The sequence below is a fragment of the Lissotriton helveticus genome, chromosome 5_2, assembly GCF_964261635.1.
Source record: "Lissotriton helveticus chromosome 5_2, aLisHel1.1, whole genome shotgun sequence".
Taxonomy (NCBI): Eukaryota; Metazoa; Chordata; class Amphibia; order Caudata; family Salamandridae; genus Lissotriton; species Lissotriton helveticus.
This window is the reverse complement of record NC_136066.1, coordinates 10,001,491-10,017,646: the sequence shown is the minus strand read 5'-3', so window position 1 is coordinate 10,017,646 and position 16,156 is coordinate 10,001,491. Positions and strand designations below refer to the sequence as shown.

Genomic DNA, 16,156 nt, shown 5'->3' with positions numbered 1-16,156 from the left:
ATGGGAGAGTCTATTCATTAACAATGTGGGAGTTCATTCATAGTATTGTGACAATGGAAGAGTCTATTCATAGCAGGGTAAGCATGGGAGATTCTATTCATAGCAGGGTAAGCATGGGAGAGTCTATTAATTAACAATGTGGGAGTCCATTCAAAGTATTGTGACAATGGAAGACTCCATTCATAGCAGGGAAACAATGGGGGAGTCTATTCATAGCAAGATAGCAATTGCTATGGCACGGCCGCCAGCTGCTGCGTGTGCTCCTACCCTGCCTGACTGCCTCGCTACCGCCGCGTGACCACGCCCCCTGCCTTCGAGCGGCGTGGTCCGTGCTCGCCTGACCGGCCCCTGTTGTCTTTTCTGTTTCCTGAACTGTGTTTTGTCGATCTGTAGTGCCTGTTTTGTTTTTTCCAGCTCATTGCATTTTCCTTCGTTTTGCCTGTTCCCAACTGCCCTCGTCATCCCTCCCCGCTTCCCGCCACCGCCGCTAACCCCGCCCCTTTGCCTTCTGTACCCTTCCCGCTCCCGCCTCCCAGCTGCTCCGCCCCCCCGCGCACTTGGCCATATATGGCGACCGTGCGACGCAGGTGAGTGTGACCTAGTTCTAGGACACGCCCGCGCCGCACGGCCGCCAGCTGCTGCGTGTGCTGCTACCCTGCCTGACTCGCTACCGCCGCGTGACCACGCCCCCTGCCTTCGAGCGGCGTGGTCCGTGCTCGCCTGACCGGCCCCTGTTGTCTTTTCTGTTTCCTGAACTGTGTTTTGTCGATCTGTAGTGCCTGTTTTGTTTTTTCCAGCTCATTGCATTTTCCTTCGTTTTGCCTGTTCCCAACTGCCCTCGTCATCCCTCCCCGCTTCCCGCCACCGCCGCTAACCCCGCCCCTTTGCCTTCTGTACCCTCCCCGCTCCCGCCTCCCAGCTGCTCCGCCCCCCCGCGCACTTCGCCATATATGGCGACCGTGCGAACGCGCGCCAAAGGTAAGCCCGTCTGCGCCCGTCCGCGACCGGACCGCGCCCAGCGCCAGGACCCCTGGCTCCCGAAGACACCAGCCCACCCGACGGACCTACAACGCCGCCGAACTCATCACACTCAACACCGGCGGCATCCCGGGATGTCACCGAGCCACTCCGAGGCACACCCACGGACCCTTCAGCTGCCACGCCTGCAAGTTCACCTGCATCCGGACCGACACTGCACCAGCACCCGCCAAGCCGAACACCAGCAGCAACCACCTCAAGTGCATCCTACTCAACACCCGCTCCGTCCAAAGACACGCCATCGAACTCTGGAACCTCCTCGACACCACAGCCCCTGACGTTGCATTCCTCACGGAGACCTGGATGAACGCCTCCTCAGCGCCCGACATCGCCATCGCCATCCCGGATGGCTACAAGATCACCCGGAGGGACCGCACCGCCAACCAGACGGGAGGAGGCATCGCCATCATCCACAGGGACACCATCCGCATCACGACCAACACCGACGACACCCTTACCACCGCCGAACACCTGCACTTCCAGATCCACACCGACCCGAAGACCACCCTCAGAGGCACCCTGATCTACCGACCCCCGGGACCACGCACACGATTCAGCGAGGACATCGCCGACTTCATCAGCCCGCATGCCCTCCCCTCCGCCGACTACATCCTCCTGGGGGACCTCAACTTCCACCTGGAGAACAACAATGACCGCAACACCACCACCCTGCTCGACAACCTCGCCAACCTCGGACTCAAGCAGCTGGTGTCCACCCCAACCCACCTCGCCGGACACACACTCGACGCCGTCTTCTCATCCAGCGGAGACATCGCCTTCAGCCACGCCACAAGACTCCACTGGACGGACCACAGCTGCGTCCACTTCACCTTCAAAAGAACGACGATCCACCACCACCAGCAACAGGTTGCCCGAAGAAGCTGGAACAAGATCACAGCCGACCAGCTCACCGCCTCCCTGAGCCAGCACCCTCCTTCCGGCTCAGCGAACCCCAGCCAGGCCGCCGACAACCTCACGAAGTGGATCAGTAAATGCGCGGACGAACTCGCCCCTCTGAGGACCCCGCCCAGCAGACCCGGCAGCAGAAAAACCCCATGGTTCACCGACGAACTCAAGAGCTTCAAGAAGAACTGCCGAGCCCTCGAGAAAGTATGGAGAAGGGAACCAACAATGGACAACATGACCACCCTCAAGCTGGCCACCCGGAAACACCACCAACTGATCCGCACCACCAAGAAAACTGCATACAAGGACCGGCTGGACAACAACGCACACAACTGCAAGGAACTCTTCAACATCGTGAAAGAGCTCTCCAACCCCAACGCCGGAAGCAACGACATCACCCCGTCGCAAGACCTCTGCAACTCCCTCGCCTCCTACTTCCACAACAAGATCGCGGACATACACAACAGCTTCAGCATCCAACCGACGCACGCCACAACCGCAGCAACGCCACCCACCACCACCCTCCGCGCCTGGTCTCAGATCAGCACCGAAGACACCATCCGCACAATGAACTCCATCCACTCCGGATCTCCGACCGACCCCTGCCCTCACCACGTCTTCAACAAGGCCGACGCTGTCATCGCACCCCACCTGCGGGACATTATCAACACCTCCTTCGACACCGCCACCTTCCCGGAGAGCTGGAAGCACGCAGAACTCAGCGCTCTACTCAAGAAACCCACAGCGGACCCCACCGAACTCACGAATTACCGTCCCATCTCGCTCCTCCCGTTCCCGGCCAAAGTCATCGAAAAGACCGTCAACAAACAGCTGGCCGCCTTCCTCGAGACGAATGGATCCCTCGACCCCTCACAGTCTGGCTTCCGAGCCAACCACAGCACCGAGACCGCCCTCATCGCTGCCACCGATGACATCCGAACCCTGATGGACAACGGAGAAACAGCGGCCCTCATCCTCCTGGACCTCTCCGCGGCATTCGACACTGTCTGCCACCGCACCCTAGTGCAGCGCCTCGGCAACATCGGAATCCAGGAGAAGGCACTGGAATGGATCACCTCCTTCCTCAACGGAAGAACACAGAGAGTCCGCCTACCACCGTACAAGTCAGAGGCCACCGAAGTCATCTGCGGCGTCCCTCAAGGATCCTCGCTGAGTCCCACCCTCTTCAACGTCTACATGAGCCCCCTCGCGGCCATCGCACGCCAACACAACCTCAACATAATCTCCTACGCCGACGACACCCAGCTGATCCTCTCCCTGACCAACGACCCCGCCGCCGCCAGAGCCAACCTGCAAGAAGGGATGAGAGATGTAGCCGAGTGGATGACGACCAGCCGCCTGAAACTGAACTCAGACAAGACGGAGGTCCTCATCCTGGGCTCCTCGCCCTCCGCCTGGGACGACTCCTGGTGGCCCCCCGCCCTGGGCACCGCACCCAAACCGACGGACCACGCACGCAACCTGGGCTTCATCCTGGACTCCTCTCTCTCCATGACCAGACAAGTCAACGCCGTCTCCTCGTCAGGCTTCAACATCCTACGCATGCTACGGAAGATCTTCTGGTGGATCCCCACCGAGACCAGGAAGACTGTCACCCAGGCCCTCGTCACCAGCCGACTGGACTACGGCAACGCCCTCTACGCCGGAACCACCGCCAAGCTCCAAAAGAGACTCCAGCGGATCCAGAACGCCTCAGCCAGACTCATCTTCGACATCCCACGAAACAGCCACATCTCCGGACATCTGAGAGACCTGCACTGGCTCCCCGTCAACAAAAGAATCACCTTCCGTCTCCTCACCCACGCACACAAAGCCCTACACAACCAAGGCCCGACTTACCTCAACAGCCGCCTCAACTTCTACGCTCCCAAACGCCATCTCCGCTCGACCAGTCACGCCCTCGCCGCCGTCCCCCGCATCCGAAGAGCGACAACAGGAGGAAGGTCCTTCTCCTACCTGGCCGCCAAGACTTGGAACTCCCTCCCGACCGACCTGCGCCTGACCCAAGACCACCTCTCCTTCAGGAGGAAGCTCAAGACCTGGCTGTTCGAGCAGTAAAGGCACCCCCCCTCCCAGTGCCTTGAGACCCTACGGGTGAGTAGTGCGCTCTATAAATGTCTTGATTGATTGATTGATTGAAGAGTCCATTCATAGCAAGGTGACCAGGTAAGCATCCATTTGTAGCAAGGTGATAATTTCACAGCGCACATTCATACGGTTGTGATGGTGGAAGAGCAAAAAACACAAGATGATGGACGGAATGTTGCACAATGGCAAAACATTCACCACCAGTCACAGATCTGGGTTTAATCCATCGTAATTTTGCTCACCACGCCACCCCAGTTCAGACATGTCCTCATTTGCCACAATGGTTTTGTTTCCATGATGAAGTCGAGTGGTATACGAGCGGGATACTGTCTCAGCTAATGAATAGCTGGTGGGGCTCAACTTGACCCTCGATACTTAACCCTCAGCTCCTCCTTCTCAACCAACTCTAATTCACCAAAACAAAAACCAATCAAGGAAGGCGTGGATGTTTCCACAATGATCTCAGGCCCTGGGTTAGGTCTTAGTGGCTTAATCATTGGACCCGGGGGAAAAAAACCAAAAATAAACCCGGACACTCAATGCGCCCAATTTAATAAATGCCAAAACGCCTTTTTGTTTGAATTACCAGACCTACCCAGGTCTAATCTGGAGATCGTTAACATAGAGGTGTACCAATCTTCGATTGTGGGGGGAAAAGAGTGTTTCCATTTTCTGCATATCTCCCTCCTGGCAAGCAAGATAGAGTAAAAAACAGCTTCTTCTCTGAGCTTTGGAGACCATCCAAAATACCCGAGATAACCAGTGGGAGATCGAGGACTATATTCAAGTTCAAAGATAACGATATGGTTCTTTTTATGTCCTCCCAAAAAGTTGACAAACTGGGGCACTCAAAAAACATGTGACAGTCTGAAGCGGCCACCAAACCGCATTTAGGGCATGTTACCGGGCTCCCCTGGGTAAATTTCGAAAGCCTTAATGGAGAATAATAGGCCCTATGGATGGTGAAGATGTGATTTCTACGGAGCCAAGATGGTTTCACTACATCCCACAACATTCCACAGGATAGGCTCCAGAGCTCTTGCAGATTACAACCCATGTGGGATAATGTGGGATACTTGTAAAGCGCACTGTTACTCTACCCGTCCTGGTTTTCCCTGTGAGATGGTCCCTTTATGGGTATCTCCAGGGTGAAACCAAGCATCCCCGGCGTCTGTGGGGGGCCTTTGTAGAGATGAGGCAAGCTTAATGCCCAGAGTTACCGAGTGTGTTCCCTGGTTTAGAGTAGGCACTGAGGCGAGAATTATCGAGTCCGTTGACCCTGGTCCAAGACCCTGCCGCCTCGGGAATTGAACCCTGGTCCCGGGCCGTTCTCTGCTTACAGGTCTGCCGCCTCTAACCAGTGAGCCACACCTCTCCACAATAACCCATTATAGTTGATGACCAAAGCTCAGCTGGTAATGAAAAAGCGCTATCCCTTTCTTCCATAATCAGGTTATACCAGAATGAAATTTCCTTTTTAGCGGGAGATTTATCAACTAGGGATGATATTAATTGGCTGTGGCCACCTAGGGGGAATTTGTTACCACGAGTTATCCGAGAAACATATGCGTGGGACCAACGAGCTATTTGCATATACTTGAATCTAGCAAAGTTGGGGCCAATGGTGTTTCTAAGACACTCCCACGGGAGCAGCTCCCCTTCTGTGAACAAATCGCCCCAAACATCCAACCCAGCTTCCTTAATCGGGGTCGCAAGACTGTCACTCAACCACACCGGACTCTCAGGGAGATCCCAAAGCGGAGTCCTACTATTGTAGTACCCTACCTTAATAGTTTTAGTTATCTGTGCCCACATTTTAGCCATTCCTTGCAGAATCTTCAACTTAATTTTTTTTTAAAACTTGGGGTCCCCAAACTTGAACAAAAACCCTGATTGGCTAACACCTTCTCCTGTAAGAAGGGTGGAAAACAAACGGCCAGCCCCATTCTCAGATGGATTTTTAAAAAGCATTCTGACATGAGACAGTTGGAATGCCCATGCATATGTCTGAAAGTCTGGGGCCGCGATTCCACCCTTTTCTCTGCGCCTCCTCAATTTTTTCCAGGAGATCCTCGAGAGGCGCTTACTCCATATAAAGGAATTAATATCAGATTGTAGTTTATTTATTGATGAGGGATCAAAGTATAACGGAATTGTGTTAAAAAGAAAAGACATTTTAGGCAAAATAGACATTTTAATTAAATTAACCCGTCCTAAAAATGATAGAGGGAGTTGTGCCCATGACAGTAATAATTTACGGCATTCCTTAGCTACAGCTGCAAAGTTTGTCTTGGCGATCTGATTAATATCCTTATTGATGTTGATGCCCAAATATCTCAACTTATTTCCAGGACGTACTGTGATATCTGCTGGAATCTGATCTACGTTCCATATCAACATCTCCGTCTTATCAGGGTTGATCTCGTACCCAGAGATTTCACCCAACTCAGAGGCCAATTTAAGACTGCAGGGAGTGCGGTGTGTACCTCAGATGTATACACCAGAATATCATCGGCGTAGAGGGCCACCTTCCTCTCCCACCCCTTAAACATGAACGGTCTGATGTTAACATTCTCTCTTAAGCACTGGGCAAATGGCTCAATGTATAGATCGAACAGGAGCGGGGAGAGAGGGCAGCCCTGCCTTGTACCTCTCGAGATGTTCAGAGGCTCAGATAGAATGCCATTTACCAAACTGCGGGCACTGGGGTTCTGATATAAAAGATCAATTGCCCTCTGTGTTTTTCTGCCCACGTTGAACTTTGCCAAGGCCTACGACAGGTAAACCCAGTTCACTCTGTCGAAGGCCTTGGTTGCGTCCAACGTGAGAACTGCTAAGGGGAGGGACTCCAGAGAGGCCATATCTATTGCCCCTATTAAGTCATAAGTTAACTCATGTAACTGTCGTCCCTTCACGAACCCCTTCTGATCTGGGTGAAGAATTTCAGGAGCCACCATTGCGAGTCTTTTAGCAAGTATTGTGGTAAAAATTGTATAATCCACATTTAGGATTGATATGGGTCAATACGATCCACATGCAGTAGGTGACTTTCTGGGCTTTAGAATTAAAGTTATAGAAGCGTTATCCCAAGATGGTGGAGGCCAATGCCGTCCTGTAAAATTTGATTAAATAAAATTGTCAAAAAGGGAGCTAGTTCTTGCTCTAATACTCTGTATATTTCGGCTGGTAGACCGTCTGGTCCTGCCGCCTTTCCCTTTTTTGCATATTGAATGGCTTTCCCAACTTCTCCCTCTGAAATAATACTATCCAATAACTCGCTCTGTTCTCTTGATAAGGCCGGCAGGGCTATTTGATTCAGCCATTCCCTAATTTGATCAGGTTCAGCAGTTTTATCTACGTGGTATATTTCCTGAAAAAATTCTCTAAAAGCCTGTCTTATATCCAGGTCTGATGACCGTGGAACGTTGTTAACCATGATCAAATCAGTCTTGACCCAGTGCCTCATGGGAACAGTCCAGCCCGAACTGCCAAGCCAAGTCTTCCCTGGACCGGAATCAAGCTTCCTAGGACCGGTTTCTGGCTATCAGCCGTCTTCAGCCAGGATAGCTTGACTCCAGTGGCGTAGTGAGCACGGGACCCACGTCTGGGCATACCCTTCCCACATAGGGTGAACAGCAAAACACACAAGATGATGGACGGAATGTTGCACAATGGCAAAACATTCACCCCCAGTCACAGATCTGGGTTTAATCCATCGTTATTTTGCTCACCAAGCCACCCCAGTTCAGACATGGCCATATGCAAATCAGTCTTGACCCTGTGCCTCATGGGAACAGTCCAGCCCGAACTGCCAAGCCATGTCTTCCCTGGACCGGAATCAAGCTTCCTAGGACCGGTTTCTGGCTATCAGCCGTTATCAGCCAGGATAACTTGACTCCAGTGGAGTAGTGAGCACGGGGCTCACGTCTGGGATTACCTGCATACAACCATAAGCGCGATGAAACAGGTGTTGGCTAAGGCTGGTGTGAATAAACTGAAGCACATGTTCCAGCAAGGACTTGAGCTTTTGTTACATTGTTATTGATATAATTGATACACTGTTAGCGTCTGCAGGGGTCTCTTCTGCTTTACGAGTGGATATCCACACGTTGGGGAGGAGGGTGGCTCCCTACCCTTATGCATCGCAATCCTCACTCAGTGTTAGTGTATACTCACCTGCGTATGGCCCAGGAGCGCCAGGACCCTATTGAACCACCTACCAAGCAGTTACCTTTCCCTACCACATGCTCCCGACGCACCTTATTGAACTTGTAGTGCAGCCTGGCTCTCAGCACATATAGGTCAGGATTCAGTTTGTCCTCCTCCAGCAGTTTACTCACAAGTCTCAAGCAGTCGGCATATCTTCCCAGAGGGGCCAGGCAGGCAATACTGTGGAAAGAATACAGATGCATGTGTCAACGAGAGTGAAGTAAGAGAAGGAAAACTCAAAGGTGGTGAGTGCAAAAGACTCAGAGGGAGCGGGTGCAAAAGACTCAGACGGAGTGGGTGCAATAGACTCAGAGGGAGCATCTGTTATAGACTCAGAGGGAGCGGGTGCAAAAGACTCAGAGGGAGCGGGTGCAATAGACTCAGAGGGAGCGGGTGCAAAAGACTCAGAGGGAGCGGGTGCAAAAGACTCAGACGGAGCGTCTTTAATAGACTCAGAGGGAGCGGGTGCAATAGACTCAGAGGGAGCGGGTGCAATCGACTCAGAGGGAGCATCTGTTATAGACTCAGAGGGAGCATCTGTTATAGACTCAGAGGGAGCGGGTGCAATCGACTCAGAGGGAGCATCTGTTATAGACTCAGAGGGAGCATCTGTTATAGACTCAGAGGGAGCATCTGTAATAGACTCAGAGGGAGCAGGTGCAACGGACTTAGAGGGAGCGGGTGCAATAGACTCAGAGGGAGCAGGTGCAACGGACTTAGAGGGAGCGGGTGCAATAGACTCAGAGGGAGCGGGTGCAAGAGACTCAGAGGGAGCGTCTGTAATAGACTCAGAGGGAGCAGGTGCAACGGACTTAGAGGGAGCGGGTACAATAGACTCAGAGGGAGCAGGTGCAACGGACTTAGAGGGAGCGGGTGCAATAGACTCAGAGGGAGCGGGTGCAAGAGACTCAGAGGGAGCGTCTGTAATAGACTCAGAGGGAGCGTCTGTAATAGACTCAGAGGGAGCGTCTGTTATAGACTCAGAGGGAGCGGGTGCAAGAGACTCAGAGGGAGCGTCTGTAATAGACTCAGAGGGAGCGTCTGTAATAGACTCAGAGGGAGCGAGTGCAATAGACTCAGAGGGAGCAGGTGCAATAGACTCAGAGGGAGCGGGTGCAATAGACTCAGAGGGAGCGGGTGCAATAGACTCAGAGGGAGCGGGTGCAATAGACTCAGAGGGAGCAGGTGCAACGGACGTAGAGGGAGCGGGTGCAAAAGACTCAGACGGAGCGGGTGCAATAAACTCAGAGGGAGCGGGTGCAATAGACTCAGAGGGAGCGGGTGCAATAGACTCAGAGGGAGCGGGTGCAATAGACTCAGAGGGAGCAGGTGCAACGGACGTAGAGGGAGCGGGTGCAAAAGACTCAGACGGAGCGGGTGCAATAGACTCAGAGGGAGCGGGTGCCATAGACTCAGAGGGAGCGGGTGCAATAGACTCAGAGGGAGCGGGTGCAATAGACTCAGAGGGAGCAGGTGCAACGGACTTAGAGGGAGCGGGTGCAATAGACTCAGAGGGAGCGGGTGGAATAGACTCAGAGGGAGCGGGTGCAATAGACTCAGAGGGAGCGGGTGCAATAGACTCAGAGGGAGCGGGTGCAATAGACTCAGAGGGAGCGGGTGCAATAGACTCAGAGGGAGTGGGTGCAATGGACTCAGAGGGAGTGGGTGCAACAGACTCAGAGGGAGCTGGTGCAATGGACTCAGAGGGAGCGGGTGCAATAGACTCAGAGAGAGTGTCTGTAATAGACTCAGAGAGAGTGACTGTAACAGACTCAGAGGGAGCGGGTGGAATAGACTCTGAGGGAGTGGGTGCAATAGACTCAGAGAGAGTGTCTGTAATAGACTCAGAGAGAGTGACTGTAATAGACTCAGAGGGAGCGGGTGCAATAGACTCTGAGGGAGCGGGTGCAACAGACTCTGAGGGAGCGGGTGCAACAGACTAAGAGGGAGCGGGTGCAATAGACTCAGAGGGAGCGGGTGCAATAGACTCAGAGGGAGCGGGTGCCATAGACTCAGAGGGAGCGGGTGCAATAGACTCAGAGGGAGTGGGTGCAATGGACTCAGAGGGAGCGGGTGCAACAGACTCAGAGGGAGCGGGTGCAACAGACTAAGAGGGAGTGGGTGCAATGGACTCAGAGGGAGCGGGTGCAATAGACTCAGAGGGAGCGGGTGCAATAGACTCAGAGGGAGCGGGTGCCATAGACTCAGAGGGAGCGGGTGCAATAGACTCAGAGGGAGTGGGTGCAATGGACTCAGAGGGAGCGGGTGCAACAGACTCAGAGGGAGCGGGTGCAATAGACTCAGAGGGAGTGGGTGCAATGGACTCAGATGGAGCGGGTGCAACAGACTCAGAGGGAGCGGGTGCAATGGACTCAGAGGGAGCGGGTGGAATAGACTCTGAGGGAGCGGGTGCAATAGACTCAGAGAGAGTGTCTGTAATAGACTCAGAGAGAGTGTCTGTAATAGACTCAGAGGGAGCGGGTGCAATAGACTCTGAGGGAGCGGGTGATATAAACTCAAAGGAAGCGGGTGCAACAGACTCTGAGGGAGCGGGTGCAATAGACTCAGAGGGAGCGGGTGCAATCGACTCAGTGGGAGCGGGTGCTATAGACTCAGAGGGAGCGGGTGCAACAGACTCTGAGGGAGCGAGTGCAACAGACTCAGAGGGAGCGGGTGCAATAGACTCAGAGGGAGCGGGTGCAATAGACTCAGAGGGAGCGGGTGCAATAGACTCAGAGGGAGCGGGTGCAATAGACTCAGAGAGAGTGTCTGTAATAGACTCGGAGAGAGTGTCTGTAATAGACTCAGAGGGAGCGGGTGCCATAGACTCAGAGGGAGCGGGTGCAATAGACTCAGAGAGAGTGTCTGTAATAGACTCGGAGAGAGTGTCTGTAATAGACTCAGAGGGAGCGGGTGCAATAGACTCAGATGGAGCGGGTGCAATAGACTCGGAGGGAGCGGGTGCAATAGACTCAGATGGAGCGGGTGCAATAGGCTCAGAGAGAGTGTCTGTAATAGACTCGGAGAGAGTGTCTGTAATAGACTCAGAGGGAGCGGGTGCAATAGACTCAGAGGGAGCAGTTGCAGTAGAATCCCCAGCTTCCCCCCTTCGACACCTCATCTTTTACCTGCAAAGGTGATACATGGGCTTCCAAGGTTGCAGCTCGGAGGCACAGGTGAAGGACTCAAGGGCACCGAGGTAGCTCCCTCTATCGAAGAGGCACTGACCCTGGGATGAAAAGAGAGGACAGGATAACTGCCTCGGATTCAAAGGTGGTCAAAGAACAACATGACAAGGTACTGCGGAGGGGCACAGGACGAATCAGACAGCATGAGGAGCCGCAGGATGCAAAGGACTCCGCTGTAAAGCAGTCACGCTGTGACATGAGGGGAACACCAGTCAAGCAATGGCATGAGGAGGCAAATCGCTGGAGGCGCCTCATGAAAGAGCACACCAGTCAAGCGGAGGCATGAAGGGGAACAATAGTCAAGCAATAACATAAAGGGTACAGCAGTGAATGCCCAGCATGAAAGGACACACCAGTCAAGCTGTGGCATGAGGGGGGCACACCAGTCAAGTGGTGGCATGAGGGGGGCACACCAGTCAAGTGGTGGCATGAGGAGGGCACACCAGTCAAGTGGTGGCATGAGGGGGGCACACCAGTCAAGTGGTGGCATGAGGGGGGCACACCAGTCAAGTTGTGGCATGAGGGGGGCACACCAGTCAAGTGGTGGCATGAGGGGGGCACACCAGTCAAGTGGTGGCATGAGGGGGGCACACCAGTCAAGTGGTGGCATGAGGGGGGCACACCAGTCAAGGGGTGGCATGAGAGGGCACACCAGTCAAGGGGTAGCAAGAGGAGGGCACACCAGTCAAGTGGTGGCATGAGGAGGGCACACCAGTCAAGTGGTGGCATGAGGGGGCACACCAGTCAAGTTGTGGCATGAGGGGGGCACACCAGTCAAGCTGTGGCATGAGGGGGGCACACCAGTCAAGTGGTGGCATGAGGAGGGCACACCAGTCAAGTTGTGGCATGAGGGGGGCACACCAGTCAAGCTGTGGCATGAGGAGGGCACACCAGTCAAGTGGTGGCATGAGGGGGGCACACCAGTCAAGCTGTGGCATGAGGAGGGCACACCAGTCAAGTGGTGGCATGAGGAGGGCACACCAGTCAAGTGGTGGCATGAGGGGGGCACACCAGTCAAGCTGTGGCATGAGGAGGGCACACCAGTCAAGTGGTGGCATGAGGGGGGCACACCAGTCAAGTGGTGGCATGAGGAGGGCACACCAGTCAAGCTGTGGCATGAGGAGGGCACACCAGTCAAGTGGTGGCATGAGGGGGGCACACCAGTCAAGCTGTGGCATGAGGAGGGCACACCAGTCAAGTGGTGGCATGAGGAGGGCACACCAGTCAAGCTGTGGCATGAGGAGGGCACACCAGTCAAGTGGTGGCATGAGGAGGGCACACCAGTCAAGCTGTGGCATGAGGGGGGCACACCAGTCAAGTGGTGGCATGAGGGGGGCACACCAGTCAAGCTGTGGCATGAGGGGGGCACACCAGTCAAGCAATGACATGAAGGGTTACACTAGTCAAGTGATGGCATGAAGGGGCACAGTGGTGAAGGCCCAGCATGAAAGGGCATACCAGTCAAGCGATGGCATGAGGAGGGCACACCAGTCAAGGGGTGGCATGAAAGGCCGGCCAGTCAAGCAATCGCATAAAGGGCACACCAGTCAAACAATGGCAAGAAGAGAAACACCAGTCAATTGGTGGCATAAGGGGGTACACCAGTCAAGGGGTGGCATGAAAGGGCACACCAGTCATGCGATGGCATGAAGAGGCACACCAGTCAAGCAATGGTATAAGAGACAGACCCATTAGTTACACCTCTGAATATTTTTTTTAAACATATTTTATTGATTTTTTGAATAACAAATCATACAGTACAGTTGTACTAGGATTCCCATGTATAATGACGCAATACATCCCAAGATCCACATGTTGCACAGGTATGTACAGGAACTTACAACTTTACCGTACACATTACACATTCTGTCATATTATGTAGTACCATCAGCATAATATAAGGCAATATGCACAATAAAAACTCAAAACAACAACCCAACTACCCCCCTCCCCAAGGTCTCGGTCTCCGTCCATCCATTACACAATACCGGGAAATCCAGTGGGCAGCTTCATCCATAAAAATGTCTGATCCGCACGTTCCGCCCTGCACTACATCACAGTCCTACTCTATTGTACAATCATTGCCCAAGTCTTTATTGTACCAAATATCCCTGTCTTAGGCCACCAAATCCAAATCATGTGTACGCATCCCTTCTAACATAATTTCCCATTCGAGGGAGATCGGGGTCATGCGTGCCAGGCATGTACTTCTGGGGATTTGCGAGATTTCCACCTCATGGTTATATTCCTAATAGCCAATAAAAATGCAAGGTTTACAAATCGGTATTGCACTTTATGGGTAGTGGCGCGAGTATGGAGCCCCAAAATGCATTCCCCCAATGTATTAGTAATGGTGAGCTTCGTAGCAGATTCTGTCATGTGTCGTACTGTATCCCAGTACCTCTGTAGTTTCGGGCATTCCCATATCATGTGTTTAAAACCTGCTCCCACTAAAAGGCATCTCGGGCCAAAATGCCCGGTTTTTGGGAAACATCTTATCTAGTCTGTTCAGGGTTAAATATGCACGATGTATCACCATTGTTTGGATAAATTTGAATTTTGCGTTGCGGGGGATTTTTCTGGGGTGTTCCAACACTATCAACCATTCCTTCTCCGACAGCTCTTTTCCCACATCCACTTCCCACAGGGTCTTCAACGATTGCAGGGAAACCCTCATGTGTGTACTAATGCCGGCATACAACCATTTAATCAGATGACGTCCACTGCCCATATAATATACCATCTTAACCAGTTCATTCTCGGGGGGTTGTACTCTGTGGAGCCCAGTGCGTTTTAATAAATCTAAGCAATGCCGTGTGCATTAAGTACAAATGCGCCGGGGCGCCAGTCTGATTTAAGAACGTGTCGTGGTCCATTAGTGTCTCTTCCCCGAACAAATCCGCCACCGTACTTACACCTGTGTCTAGCCAGGACGTCAATTTACATTTTGTTAGCCTACCACTTGCCAGCGTAATCCCTAATAACGAGATATTCCCTGCATATCTTTGCGTCGTGTGTGTGTATTGCAACGCCGCTCTCCAGCACCGTAGTGCCGTCTGCAGCAACCGGGGAAGGTCTGCTGGGATCCTGCTACCCGGCAGTAATAAAGCATGTAGTAACCCATTTTCCAAGTCTGCATCGGTATAGTCTATTTCTTGTAGGTTACGGCCCGCCGTCCAGTATGACAGCCATTGTAATTGACAGGCGTAATAATAAGCGCGAAAATCTGGCACAACTAGGCCGCCCGCCTCGGTCCCGTCTTGCAGTTTCTTGAGGCTAATACGTCGCCTGCCCTTACCCCAAATGAGGTCCGTAACCAGGGTATTGAATAAGTTGAAGGTGTGTTGTGGCACGATCAATGGCAAATTCGTGAAATAATATAGCAATCGTGGCAACACAACCATTTTAGCAATAGCTGCTCTGCCCGTTATAGAGAGCGGCAATGCACTCCAGAAAGCGACGCTAGCCCTCAATGGCCTGATCGCTTTATTCAGATTACCCTCCAACATCTCTTCGTGTTTCCTATATATTTGTATGCCTAGGTATCTAAACGTCGACTGTGTGACCTGGATACTAGTGCCCCTAATATCTATCACTGTAGTGCCCTCCCGCTCCACAAAGAAGAATGCATGTGTTTTAGTAGTGTTGAGAGCCAGTCCCGATATACGTTCGAAATTATGAAACGCTTCAAATAACGTGCCCTTTGGAGTGTTAAGGTCAGATATGTATATGATGATATCATCAGCTTATGCCGAAAATAAATGAGTCGTGTTGCCTATACGTATCCCCAGATCTAGAAAATCCTGTCTCAACTGTAGTGCTAACGGTTCCAATGCTAATATAAAAAGGAGGGGGGACAGCGGGCAGCCCTGCCTCGTTCCCTTATGTATGGTATATTCCTCTGATATATGTCCTCCCGTTCTAGTGCGTGCCGTGGGGGCGCTATATAATATTCGTATCCATGTTATATACTCTACCGGGATGCCAAATTTTTCCAGTGCCTGGCACATGTATTCCCAATGTATGGAATCAAAGGCCTGCCGTAGGTCAAGTGAAAGGCAGCCAGCATATGGATAGCGCTTCAGGGCCTCTGTCAGCAGATAATGTAATTTTCTTATGTTAAGGGAAGTTCTGCGAGCAGGCAAAAAACCAGTTTGGTCAATGTGTATTAACTTTGACAGATGTGGGAGCAGTCTGTTTGCGAGCACCTTACTCAATATTTTATATTCTGTGGACAACAACGACAATGGCCGGTAATTTGCCATATCTGTGTGCTCTCTGCCCGGCTTTGGCAGTGTAATGACCAGGGCTTGGGCCATCGTAGTAGGCAAAGAACCCTTCTCCCATACCTCTTTGTGTAAGGCCACTAATTGGGGCACCAGAGCCTCTGCATGGGTATCATAGAACTCAATGGGGAGCCCATCAAGGCCAGGTGTTTTGTTGCGCGGCAGCCCCTTCATTGCTGCCCTGATCTCATGTGGTGTAATGTGTCCTATAAGTCCCTTACGCACCGGTTCTGGAATTGTCGGACAGGTTAGGGTGGACAAAAAATCTACTGTTTGGTTCTCAGTGGGGTAATCAGGTACTCCGCATAATGTGGCATAGTAGTCGCGGAATGCCGCATTAATCTCCCCTTGAGTAGTAACTATGTTGCCATTGTTTTTGATAAGTCGAGGTATGACCACCGATGGGGGGTCAGTTCGTAT

General features: G+C 52.6%; 1 protein-coding gene across 1 annotated transcript in view; it reads right to left on the bottom strand.

Moving 5' to 3' along the window:
- TTC16 (tetratricopeptide repeat domain 16) overlaps positions 1 to 16,156 on the bottom strand; it is a 414,481-nt gene that overhangs the window by 171,545 nt on the left and 226,780 nt on the right. Inside the window, exons 6-7 of the mRNA XM_078646652.1 lie at positions 11,391 to 11,491; positions 8,313 to 8,442 (exon numbers count right to left, since the gene is read on the bottom strand). Coding sequence (XP_078502778.1) covers positions 8,313 to 8,442; positions 11,391 to 11,491 — 231 coding nt within the window. The remainder of the gene's footprint in view (positions 1 to 8,312; positions 8,443 to 11,390; positions 11,492 to 16,156) is intronic.